This window comes from Choloepus didactylus, chromosome 18 (genome assembly GCF_015220235.1).
Source record: "Choloepus didactylus isolate mChoDid1 chromosome 18, mChoDid1.pri, whole genome shotgun sequence".
Taxonomy (NCBI): Eukaryota; Metazoa; Chordata; class Mammalia; order Pilosa; family Megalonychidae; genus Choloepus; species Choloepus didactylus.
In genome coordinates this window covers 2,675,119-2,688,111 of record NC_051324.1, presented here as the reverse complement: position 1 = coordinate 2,688,111, position 12,993 = coordinate 2,675,119, and the positions used below count along the sequence as shown (strand labels likewise).

Sequence of the window (12,993 nt, the reverse complement as noted above, 5' to 3'; positions counted from 1 at the left end):
CCGTTTGGTTCTGGGCTGCGAACTGCAGGGCAGAGAGCGGCGGTGAGACTACGTAACCGCAGACGCTTCTGTGGTGCTTCAAGTCTGTCAACTCAACCCCGTGAGGGGACGAGGAAACCAAAGCACAGGGGTGGAACTCCTGAGCCCACGTCAGTTGGCCCCTAAGTGTTGGCGCCAAGACCCCAACCCAAGGGGTCTCTGTCCCCTTAACGGCCTGCGCAGGTGAAAACACACCACCGCGAGCACTGTGGTCACAGCCACCATTGCGTGATCAGGATTTGAATTGGAAAAGAAAAAACAAATCAGGCACAAGAAATACACTGTGTAACAACAGGGAGGGGGTTACGCTCAAAGGGAAAGCTACCCTCAGAGAAGCATATTATTTTAGGAATTGTGGAAGCCATGGACATTTGGAATCGGATGTTGTTGTTTTTTTTCTTAAAATAGCTATTATTTTTAAAGGTTAGATGATATTCTCTTGAGATTCAGTTTTAAACAAGAGAGCAAATTTGGCATTGCTCCCTGACACGAGGGGCTCAGCGCGCGGCTAGGGGAGGACACTGGCTTCCTCTCTGGCCGCCTGCGCGGGCCCACGTCCGTCACACGGACATTCAGAGGCTGAAGTCACTTGAATAAATGCCACCAGCTGACCTCCCAGGCTCCGCTTCCTGCCAAGGAGAAAGCAGGTGGAAAGAACTTCATGTGTGAGGTGCGTTACCTGAGAGTGGCAGGTCCGGGAGGTCCAGTCGTGGCGCCACGGCTTTGCCGGCCGGCCGGAGGCTGCCCCCAGTGGAGTGCCTCTGTGGAAACAAAGGGCACGGCCGCGGGTGAATGTGCAGCACTGAGAGCAGCACGCCACGGGGCAAGCGGGCACAGGGTCACCAGGGAGGTTCCAAAATAACTCACGCATTGGAGTAGGTAATGAATGCAACCGGCGCCATCCTAAAGAGGACCTGAGCGGAAATGTGATGGAAGGAAAGTCTCCTCCTCCCCAGGGAGCAGTTTCGTGAATATGCTCCCGGAATATTCTGAGTGTATGCAGGATATGTGTGAAAGCACTCTATTTTCTAAAAACGGAAACAGTACCTCACTGTTACACTGTTTTACCAGCTGTCTGCTTTCTGCCCCTACCGCATCTTTTGAGTCTTTCTACAGCGGGCCTGGAAGGGCCTTGTACCCTTTCTGCTGGGTGGCATTCCACCATCTGGGGGGGGGGCCACGTGGAAGTTCAGTGTCAGGGGTCACGTGACCACAAAGGGTCCGCACGTGGCTCTGGGGTCGGACTGCTCCCAACCAGCCATGGGACCTCGGGTGACTTAACTCCCTGTGCTTCATCTTATTTACCTATAACGTGGGGATGGAGCTAATTAGTACCTACCCTCAGAGGAGCTGTTGGGAAGATTAAATGAGTTAAAATCCATTTACAGCAATCAGAACAGAGCACTGCACGAAGTATTCATAGAACGGAGCTTTCAGTAAATGTGAGGCATTCTCATTATTGTAATTTATTTGACCAAGGCTCTATTAATATTGGCACTGATTTTGGAATTGGCATTACAAACAGTGCTGTAAGGAATATTCTGGTACATCTATCTGCACCCATGGGTGGCAGGGCCACCTGGGGCCTTTCAGAGCACCCCTTCCTTCAGAGGCCCCACTCCACGCCATGAGCGTGGTACATGTTCTCACAGATAGGTTTGGGGTTCACCATTCTCAAAAGTATTTTTAAATCTTGCTTTTGAAGTTAGTTGAATAAACAATACAGGGCATCCCTGCCCCATTCACTAGCTGAGAGGAAAGCAGTCAATGTTTCACCACTAAGTGTGACATGTGCTGCTGATATATTACCGATATCTTTATCCAATGAAGGGATTTCCTTTCTATTCTTGGTTTTCCAAGAGTTTTATCAAGAATAGGCATTGATTTTTATCCAATACATTTTCCTGTTATCTATTAAGATAATTATATGGTTTTTCTTCCTCTGTTAATACGGTGAATTACCCTGATCATTTTTTAGTAGTTAAAACAACCATGCATTCCTGGAACAAACCCCACTCAACACGATCCTTTTCGTGTATCTCTGAATTTGGTTTGCCGATATTTTGTTCAGGATTTTTGCACAGATGTTCACAACAGAGACTAACTGACCTTTTAATTTTCTGTCTTTTAATGTCCTTGCCAGAATTACATGTTAACCTATGTTGGCCTCCTAAAATGATTGAGAAGTGTTGTCTCTTTTTCTAGTCTCTATATTTTATGTAAGATTGATGTTATCTCTTCCTTAAATGTTTGGGAAATTCACTGTGGAGCCACCTGGGCCTGGCATTTCCTTTCAGGAAAAGATTAAACTAGAGAGTCAATGTCTTTATATAGATAAAGGACTATTAAAAGTTTCTGCTTTTTCTTACGTCAGTTTGGTAAGTTATGTTATTCTAAGATTCTGACTACATCATCAACATTTTCTAATTTGTTAGCAGAAATTAGTTTAAAATAGCCTCCATCTTAGTTTTTGTTAGACTATGACAGATATCAGACAATGGCTTGGCGTAAACGACGGGGATTTACTGTCTGATGGTTTCGGAGTCTGGGAGACTGGCTTTGTCGGTGGCACTCTAGCTGCTGGCAGTCCTTGGGGTGCTTGGCTTTCCCTTCACATGGCGACATCCTCTGCCCTCTGCTTTCTCCTCTGGGCACCTGCTGACTTCCAGTTTCCAGCTCTTCCCCATGGCTTCTCTCACTACGTATGGATTTCTTCTACTTGTAAAGGACTCAGTAATCCAGAGAAAGACACAACCCATTCAGCTGGGGCACACCCTAACCAAAAATACCATCTTGAAGAGGTCTTATTTACAACGGGTTCACACCCATAGGAACACCAACCAAGACCGAGAGGCGTATACGATTGAGTCCATCACAGCCTCTCACCATCATTTTAATGTCTATCGGATCTGTAGTGACACACCCTTTTAAGGTATCTGATGTAAGTAACTTAATACCTTCTCTTTTCTTTGTATTCGTCTTGCCAGAGGTTCATCAATTTATCAGTATTTTAAAAGCACCAATTTTGGCTTTGTTGATTCTCTCTAGTGTAAATATATTTTCTATTGTATTAATTCCTGCTCTTTTCCTTTATTATTTCTTTCAACTTCTGAGTTTAACATGCTATTCTTTTTCTAACTTTCTGAGATACTTAGATCATCACTAAGAAACACAGCAGTTTACTACGACGCATCTAGGAGTGGCTTTCATTGTACTCGTCTTGCTGGGGGTTCCTATTGTTTCTTGAATCTGTGGCTTGACATCTGTATCGGTCAGGGTTCTCCAGAGAAACAAAACCAGTAGGATATGTGTGTGTGAATGTGTGTATATATACAAATACACCAATCTGCAGGGCAGGCTGGTGGGCAGTCTCGGGCGTGGTGTCTGTAAGCAGGCCAGCAGGTCAGGAGCTTCATGTGGTCATGAGGCTGAATTTCTTTTCTGGGAAACCTCAGTTTTTTCTCTGAAGGCCTTCAGCTGATTAGATGAGACCCACCCACAGTACTTAGAGTAATCTCCTTTACTGAAAGTCAACTGATTGTGGATGATAATCACATTGACAAAATACCTTCATAGCAACATCTCAACCAGTGTTTGACCAAACAACTGGGTGCCATAGCCTAGCTAAGCTGACATAAAACTAACCATCACAAATCCTAGCTTCCTTATTACTTTATTACATTTTACTATTGAGGTCATTTATGCCTATTTTATCCGCAATGTAGAAATACTACATAATACACACCCTTTCCCAGCTCAGCATTCACTGATGTTGCATCAGTAGCTTGAAATTTTCCATGGTGGGAATATTTACATCACAGGAGTTGGCAACCACCACAAATTATTTTCTTTACTACCAAAGAGGCAGTTGCTAAACATTTACCAGCAAACTAGTCTTTATTGCTCAATAAAACTTGGTGAAAAATGAGGTATGACCTGTTTTAGTTTTAATAAATAAGCTTGATGATTATCATAAACATAACTGTTTTATTTGGTTTTACATATAAGATGAAAGATACTTTTAAGGGCCTATAAGACTCATTATTAGTTTTACTTATTATTGGCAAAAAATTAGAGAGATTTAAAGACCCCGCATAATATATATAGTTACTAAGGATCCATAAAAAACAGTACTTGTAATAATGTCAATCTTAACAGAGGCAATAGCCAAACGTTATCAATAACGTTGAAAGCCCTGTTCTTAGGAAACGCCAAGTAAGTTGGTCCTAAAACCTTCAGAAGATGGTAAAGGTGACGGAGGTTGTATTCAGCGAATTCTAAGAATTAATAAATTGTAAATATTCTCTCTTTGTGGGCATTTTTTAAAAAAATTCCTTGAGAAAACAATCTAGTTCAATGTCCATTTCTAGTAAAAATCATAACTTCATTTAATGGAAAACTCTGAACGCGTCATCTTACGGCAAACAAAGCAAGGGAGCTATTAATCAATCGTGTGAATTTTACAGCGCCATTCTCAGGCCTTCACCAGGGACTAAAGGTGTAATTTTGCACAAAAGTTTCATCATGATTATTACTTAGTTTTATTAACAGTAACGTGTGATGGGCCTGGGTACGTGGAGCCATGATGGGCCCGCACGGCGCTGCCCCCACCCGCACAGGGAAGGCTCTCCTGATACCTGCATTGGAGACACGGCTGCGGCGGGCGTGGTTCTCACAGGTATGGCACTTAGGGGGCTCCTGGGGGTCTTATGGACAGAAATATTCTGTCCAGTTCCACCTGCCAAAAAGAGAGAAGAGGTTATTTATATGCTATTCCCGCTCAAAACTGCCAACAACAGTTCTTGGTTTGTTGTTACTTTTACGGGTGACTAAGAATGCGCCCTGGGATGCTTAGTCTAATGCTCTTTCTACTTTCTGCCCCGGGTGTGGGGTGGGGTACTGACCCGGGGTTGGTCTTGGAGGTGGGACATCCGAGGGTAATGAAAGTGCACACACAGTGAGGCACCCACGGCAGGACAGAGCAGAAAAGTTCTCGCACAAACCAGTACCGGCCGATCATCTTCCATCTTCGTGGACCGAGTGGACTTGCTGGGCTCTCCTATCTTTGATCTTTGTGGCCCAAGCCTAGCCTGATCAAGAGCGCTGTGGCTGCTCTTTTGGCAGGGACAGCCAGGCACACGCTGCAACTGGCTATGACTTGTCTTCCCACATTGACGGGCACAGTTGTGGCCATCAGTGGTGTTGTGGTTAAATGCACATTCTGTTTCTTCTACTCCATTTTCACGTGTGTGTATGTACAAAGCTGAGCTATGCGTTTGCTCACATATGCACATAAGAGGGTCTAAATGGGAACTGTGGGGCAGTCAGATGGTTCCAGAAAACGTACCAAGATCAGGAATGACAGATCAGCACAGGGTCACACACAACACCAGGAAGGAAAAAAAACCTGAAAGCATGCTGCAAGGTGACGATGGCCCAGGGTGCCTACGGGAAACCTAATGCTCAGGGTCAGCGGCCCATGGCCGAGGAGAGGAAAGAGCTGGCTGCTCCACCCAGGATCTCATGTGATGGTGTGAAAGCAAAGAAGAGGCAGGAAAGGCAGGGAGCCAGGCAGGAGCCGCAGGGAAAGAAGAGACCGCATGTGCGCCACGCGGAGCCGGCCTGGGCCTGGCTCCTGCTGACGGTGGCCAGTGGAATCTGACCAGGAATCTGCTTTTTGGGCTGAATGTAACCAGGGGCCCATGTGGAGGAGAGATGCGCTTGCTGTGTTGAGCGAAGGCTCGAATAGGAGTTTTGCTTATAAAATAAAAGGAGTAAATACCTGGGTGCCCCACATCAAACGACTTGATGAGGGACTTCACCGTGGCCGCGGGCTCCGGGGGTGCGGGCGGCACTCTGCTGACATAGACGCCATGCCACCGGCCAGGGGCAGCCGCCACGGGGGCCTCCGGCTCGTCACTCCCCGGTCTGCACAGCAGAGAGCAAATCACGTTGAAAAGGTGGAGAGGATTCCCACAGGAAAAGGACACAGATGGAAACAGAGCCGAGGGGGAGCAAATGAACGAAATCTGGAGGGATGACCCTAAATTTAAAGTCCTGTTTTCTGTAGCAGCCTCACATCTTTAGGATGTATGATGGGTACTACTCTCCATTTTCTAAAATGACATTTTCTTGAGAATGGCCAGAAATAACATTTTTATATGTAGATTGTTCTGACATTAGCTTTAAATAAAAAGTACATGGATCTGCTCTGCAAACTGTGAAAGAAATCATACAAATGTTATTTATTAGAAATAGTTCATCTACTCAATATTTGGTGGGTGCAGGGGACGGGCTCGTCACACGTGCTTCAACCCCACCAGCATACAGAGGTGGGAAAAATGATATCTCAAGACTTCCCAGCAGTGAGAATTTCAGCTTTGATTTAGGTCCCACTGATCAGAAACACCTGGGCGAGACCTGGATTTGGGGGAAGAGAGAGAGGGCACAGGGCATCCCCTGTGTCGATGCAGACTGAGGAGGGACCAGGTGCCTGTGTCGCTGGTAACGTGGTGGTGGCTTTCCAAGGGGCAGGCGGCCCCCTGTTCACGGCCGGGGCTGCAGTCCCCGGTCCAGGCCCGCGCTGTGGCTGTGGGAGCCCTCCCGACACTTCCGCAGGCCATCTGAGACCGTCCTGAGCCAACGTACGGGCCACCCATTATATCCGAGAGCCCTGACTTAGACCCTGTTTGCACCCTGGAAGTAAGAACGGTAGTAACACTCTAAAATAACTGCCGCTCACGTGAGGCGAAGCTTCCACCCAAACCTCATGGTGTGCTCTTGGTGGGGTTTCCAAATTCAAGGGTAGACTATCTTGTTGCATCCTCCCCTGCATGGCCTCCTCATTTTGGGGACTTTAGCATGTCATTTAATCTCCCTGGGAAAGGGCCAAGACAAGAATTCTCAATCTTCTGATTTCTAACCATTGCCTTTTTTTTTTAATATCAAATTGCCACAGCTGTTTTGCAAGAAGATGACTAATTTATGAGAATGGCTCAATCAGAATATTTCTGACAGTATACTTTAATAAGGTCAGTGGAAGTTTAGAATATTTATTTACTGATCTTGGTGAAATTGAATCTCGCTACTCATAAGCTTCTGTGGTTGAACTGACTCGTCCTTAATTCTCTACGCTTCCTTTTGTTGCTGTAGTCAACACAAATAGAATAAATTTAAGGGAGAACAGAACTTAAAACCCTTAAATCCAAACTGCCCTACACTCTCACTTCTATAGCCCCTTCTTAGAGTGAAAACAACAACAAAAAAGCAATAAACCAAAGACTTCTTGGGAGAAAACAGGCATTTCATAAACTGAAGGCAGCTAGTGTTTGGATTTTCCCCTTTGAGTTACACACAATCGAATCAAGCTGGTAAATATGCAGAAAGAAAAAGAAATCGCTTAAGTGCAAGCATGAAAAAATTTTTAAAAAATCCCCTATTTCCAACCCAGCCATTCTCAGAGAGGTCCTAAACAACCAAAGTGGGCCACTTTTCCACCAGGCCACTAATGACTTGCTACCAAAGGGGCCTTGCAGAAATGGAGAGGACCACTCAAAGGGAGATCACTTTAAAAATTCATTTCTGTTTCATTCCTTGATAATTTAATCTTCATTTCATTCCTTGATAATTTATCATGAAGAAAATACAGCATTCTACATTTCACTGAGTATCCCCTTCAATTAGCTAAGTTTCTCTGCGATTCACATCATCAAATGACAAACAGGAAGACTCACTTAGGCTCCATAAGAAAATAGCAAGGCCACGTGAACCTATTTCCGGCACTCCTGCCTTCAGATATCCAAGGACAGTATTTCACATAATCAGCCTGCTTGACTAGAACAAGAGTCAGAATGAGAAAATTCTGCAAATTGTTTAAGTAGATTAAGAAGCTATTGGAGCAATACCCATCACATTATGTAACAGTGAGGGGGGTGGGGATTTGCAAAACAAAGCCCCAATTCAATAACCAGAGAAATCAGTCAGGAAGAATGCTGTTGGTTTTATTAGCACTTTAATCCTAAATAGGATGGACATTCCTTCCCAGCCTGTCTCAGAATTATTTGGGATTAACCAGTAAGAGCCCTGGCCATAAATGAGATAATACGTTTCCCTCCATTCCAAGGAAGAAATAAGAACTCTGTACCCCATAGAGGGTGTTAAGAAGTATTTAAGCACATAACCAGGCATGACTTAAATCTATACAATAAAGGGAAAACTGCAAGATACCACAATCTGTAAAACATTGTTCAAGGTTAGCTATTTCCTTTACACAGATGTTGGGTTCTAAAGTCAACCCATAAGATAAAAACCACATAGATAGTCCAATGAGCCTTGGAAAACTCCTTACAGCGCCCCGAAAATATATTTTACATGGTTTTGTAGATACAGCTGTATACAAACACACTGTCTTTCATTAAGTCTAACATCAGATTCTCCTACTGCGTTTCACAGGTGGCTGTTTCTTCAGGTTATGCCAGATGAGAAAGCTGCCCCGTGTTTAGGGACCACGTTTAAAATCACCACGAAAATGAAGGGTTTTCCACCCACCGCAGCACACAGAGTTGACTTTCAGCCGTCAGTGCCAGGCACTCTGCTATGTGTCTTTGAACATTATTTAAGTCCCCACAAAAACCGTGTAAGTTATTATCCCCGATTTCAGTTGAGAAACTGGACGAAAGAAGCACGGTCTGTAAATGGTGAAGTCGGGTCATCTGGCCGGGCCTTTCTCATGTGTCCCGTGAGAGGTATACAGGATTCTAAGCAAAAAATAATGCTGATGGTGCCTCTATTTACAATTTATTTTACATGTATTTAACAAAAATGCTACTGATACTTACTTTCATGCAAGAATCCACCGCATGTAGGAAGTGGCCACCCCTGGACACAGCAGGCGATTACAGGGAGCCACGCAGGCCGCGCCTCCCACCCCCAGCAAGGCTGTCTGCTGGCTGCTCCCCAGCTCCTGGTCTACCTGACGCATCTCACCCTGTACGCTAAACATGTATCTGCATAGAGTCTGCAGTTACTTTTTCTTATTAAAATTTTAATTTCTTTAGTTCATTGTTTTCTCTTGCTGGGTTATAGAATAGATGCTGTAAGGGTTGTTACTTTTCTCCAGCATTTAATTCGTCCGTGACACGTCTCTGCAACCAGCATACTGTGTTGATAAAGAAGCCCTGGTGACATGGCCAGGGGCTCCATGCTGAGGAAGGAACAAAGTCCAGCTCCGGGTCTTCCCGTCTCATGAAGGCTCACCTTCTAGGACGCCCCCTCCCCACCCAGCTTTGGGACTGTGGAGCTGGCAGCCTCACGTGCTGCTCCTTCTAAGCTCCAGGCCCTGTGCCTCTGCTCATTCTGTTCTCCTACCTGGAAGGTAGTTTTCTCAGAATATTTCTTATTCTTTTGTACAAAACAAATCTAAAGAAGCACGTCACTCTAGTGCAAGACAGAAGCAGAAAAACAGTCTCTCTCCCTCTCAGGAGTTAGCAGCATTTCTCAACTGCACTTTCAAATTTTAATATAAGAATATTTATGACCATCAAAACAAACATGGTAGCAGTGCTATTCACAACAGCCAAAAAGCAGGAGCAGCCAAATGTCCCCCATGGGGGAATGGATAGTAAATTTTGGTGTGTTCACACAATGGAATATGCAGTCACAAAAAGAAACGTGGATGAACCTCGAAAACGTTACACTACATGAAAGGAGTCAGAAGTGAAAGCCGCACACTGTGGGATTCCATGTCTATGAAATACAGAGTGGCAAATCCACGGACACAGAAAGTTGACGGATTCCAGGGGCTGGGGGGAGGGGTGGGGAGTGACTGCCTAATGGGTCTGGGGTCTCCTCTGGGAGGAGAATGTTTGGGAACCAGGCAGAGGTGATGGATGCAAAACACTGCAATACAGGTGCCACCAAACTGCTCGCTTTAAGACGGGTGGCTTTATGTTATGCAAACTTCACCTGAAGAACAAAAACAGGCTAAGTGGGCAATTTCAACACAAGCATCTCAAACCCCCAATCCCAACAAAAATAACAAAATGAAAGAATCCTGTATCAGCACCAGAAATAGAGAAGAATTACATGTCTCAGGCCTTGAAGAATTTCTGCTACGTAGAGACTAAGTGGAGGGAAATGGAGAACAGAGAGCAAGGGCTCGTCCCCAATTCCCCCCTCCTAAGGCAATGGGGACTGGGGAAAACCCCCCTCACATCTCCTACTCCGAAGGCCAGAGGCAGCAGGGAGCACACGAAATAGAGAGCAGAACTCCCTTGCACAGGACTGACTCGGCAGCCGATGAGAGAGCAGCACCGACACCTGGAGCAGCCCTCCACACGCCCAACAGAGCGAGGCCCAGAGCTGGTTCTGTGTTCCAGTCTCACCAACAGAAGAAACTGGGCACAGGGATTTCCCTCCCAGGACCCACATCCTCTGATTCTATTTGAGCTTGTGTCTCCAAATGTGTAATAAGGTTTATCTTCCAGAGCCTTGTCTCTCATTTAAGACATGAGAAGGGGATTCTAATAGTAGCCAGGCAGAGAGAGAGAATCTCAGCAGAATCTGCAGACACTGATCCTAGGATGCATCTATTTTATAAAACAAAATGAAGAGAAAAGCTGCACTCAGGAGAGAACAGACATTTGTAAATTTATGACAGACAATAAATTACCAATAGCAGCTGCCCTGAGTACATCGTAAAATTCAAGGAAATAAGAAAAAACAATATGAAGGATGATCATTTAATCTAATAATCCCATTAAATATGTAAAGCGGAACCAATTCAAGAGAAAAAGAAATGCGGGCGTATTTGGGAAGGTTTCTTTGAACATAGAGAAAATGGAGAACGGAAAGGCAGGACTGTAACTCGGTGAATGGCTTTGGTAATGGTTTGGGATGTTCGGCTACCCATCTGGGAGAAAGACCTACCCCACACACCAGTCAGATGAAGAAAGGTGGACCAAGTAACTCCACGTGTACGCGTGTATTTAAAAAACATGAAGAAAATTAAAGAACCTATTTGTATCAACTTGGGGCAGCAAAGTCTTAAATAAAAACAAAAGACCTGGAAGCAGACAGATTAAGTTACATAACAATTTAAAATTTCCCATAAGGCCAAGAGATGATAAAGTCAGAAGACTCGTAATATACCGTGATTAGCACACATCCCCTAATAAAATACTGATTAAAAAATTGATGAGATAAATTTGACTTCATCAAAACTAAAAACGATTATGCATCAAAGGACATTATTGAGAAAGTGAAAAGATAACTTGCAAATCATATATCTGATAATGGCTTAATATTCAGGATATATAAAGAGCTCCTACAATTCAACAACAAAAAGACAAAACAGGACTCGGGCAAGATGGCGGCATAGAGAGGAGTGGAAGCTAAGTAGTCCCCCTGGAACAACTACAAAAAACCAGAAACAACTAGTAAATAATCCAGAATAACTGCGGGGGGACAAACGAGACCATCCACTCATCATACACCAACCTGAATTGGGAGGAATGCCCGAGAACACAGCATAAAATCTGTAAGTAAAACCTGCGGATCCAAGTCGTGAGACCCCCTCCCCCATAGCCCAAGCTGCAGAGCCACGTGGTGGCAGAGAGAAGCTCTCTCCCAGCAAGTGAATACAGCTCAGCTGAGCTCCAACTGGGGTTTTAAGTAGCGAGTGTGAACTGCTCACTACAGGTACGCAGCCCCCAAAAAACAGACAGAGGCTTTGGGTGACGACTGACCTGGGAGAGCTGGAGGGTTGCCTTGGACTGGGTCTGAAGGGGACTATCTGTTTCTTTTTCAGCTCAGTGGAGAAAGCCCCAGTCATTTTCAGTTTCCAGGGCTGTGACTCGGGGAAGGGTGGAGACAGCACAAGCAGAGAGTGAGACCATTGAAATGCTAATGACCTCCACCTGGGGGGTCTGTCTTCTCTAGGAGGAAAGGGGTGGGGCCCTTTCCATTCAGAACCAGACCCCAGAGCCTGGGGGAACACGGCCATACCTCCTCACACCAGTCAAGAATTATAGGCTAACAGGCATCACCTGCTGGGCAGAAAAGCACAGTGACCTGAGGCACCACAGGGTGGAGCAATTTTCTAAGACACACCTGCAGGGAAACCAGATACTGAATATTTCTTCCCTCTGGGACCTGAGCCTGTTCTGGTCTGGGAAAATCTGATTTGGATAACCAAGGAAACCATGCCTAGACAACAGAAAATTACAACCTACACTAAGAAAAACAAAGTTATGGCCCAGTCAAAGGAACAAACATACACTTCAACTGAGATACAGGAATTTAAACAACTAATGCTAAATCAATTCAAAAAGTTTAGAGAAGATATTGCAAAAGAGATAGAGGCTGTAAAGGAAGAACTGGACATGTATCAGGCAGAAATCAAAAGTTCAAAAAACCTACTAGTAGAATCTATGGAAATGAAAGGCACAACACAGGAGATGAAAGACACAATGGAAACATACAACAGCAGATCTCAAGAGGCAGAAGAAAACACTCAGGAACTGGAGAACAAAACACCCGAAAGCCTACACGCAAAGGAGCAGATAGAGAAAAGAATGAAAAAATATGAGCAACGTCTCCGGGAACTCAAGGATGAAACAAAGTACAATAATGTACGTATCATTGGTGTCCCAGAAGGAGAAGAGAAGGGAAAGGGGGCAGAAGCAATAATAGAGGAAATAATTAATGAAAATTTCCCATCTCTTATGAAAGACATAAAATTACAGATCCAAGAAGCGCAGGGTACTCCAAACAGAAGAGATATGAATAGGCCTACGCCAAGACACTTAATAATCAGATTATCAAATGTCAAAGACAAAGAGAGAATCCTGAAAGCAGCAAGAGAAAAGCAATCCATTACATACAAAGGAAGCTTAATAAGACTATGTGCGGATCTCTCAGCAGAAACCATGGAGGCAAGAAGGAAGTGGTGTGATA

General features: G+C 44.7%; 1 protein-coding gene across 5 annotated transcripts in view; it reads right to left on the bottom strand.

Moving 5' to 3' along the window:
* SPECC1 (sperm antigen with calponin homology and coiled-coil domains 1) overlaps positions 1 to 12,993 on the bottom strand; it is a 293,600-nt gene that overhangs the window by 83,427 nt on the left and 197,180 nt on the right. For all 5 annotated transcript variants that reach the window (XM_037810359.1, XM_037810363.1, XM_037810360.1 and 2 more), the window contains 3 exons: positions 5,822 to 5,967; positions 4,677 to 4,777; positions 719 to 800 (listed from right to left, as the gene is read on the bottom strand). In XM_037810359.1, coding sequence (XP_037666287.1) covers positions 719 to 800; positions 4,677 to 4,777; positions 5,822 to 5,967 — 329 coding nt within the window. The remainder of the gene's footprint in view (positions 1 to 718; positions 801 to 4,676; positions 4,778 to 5,821; positions 5,968 to 12,993) is intronic.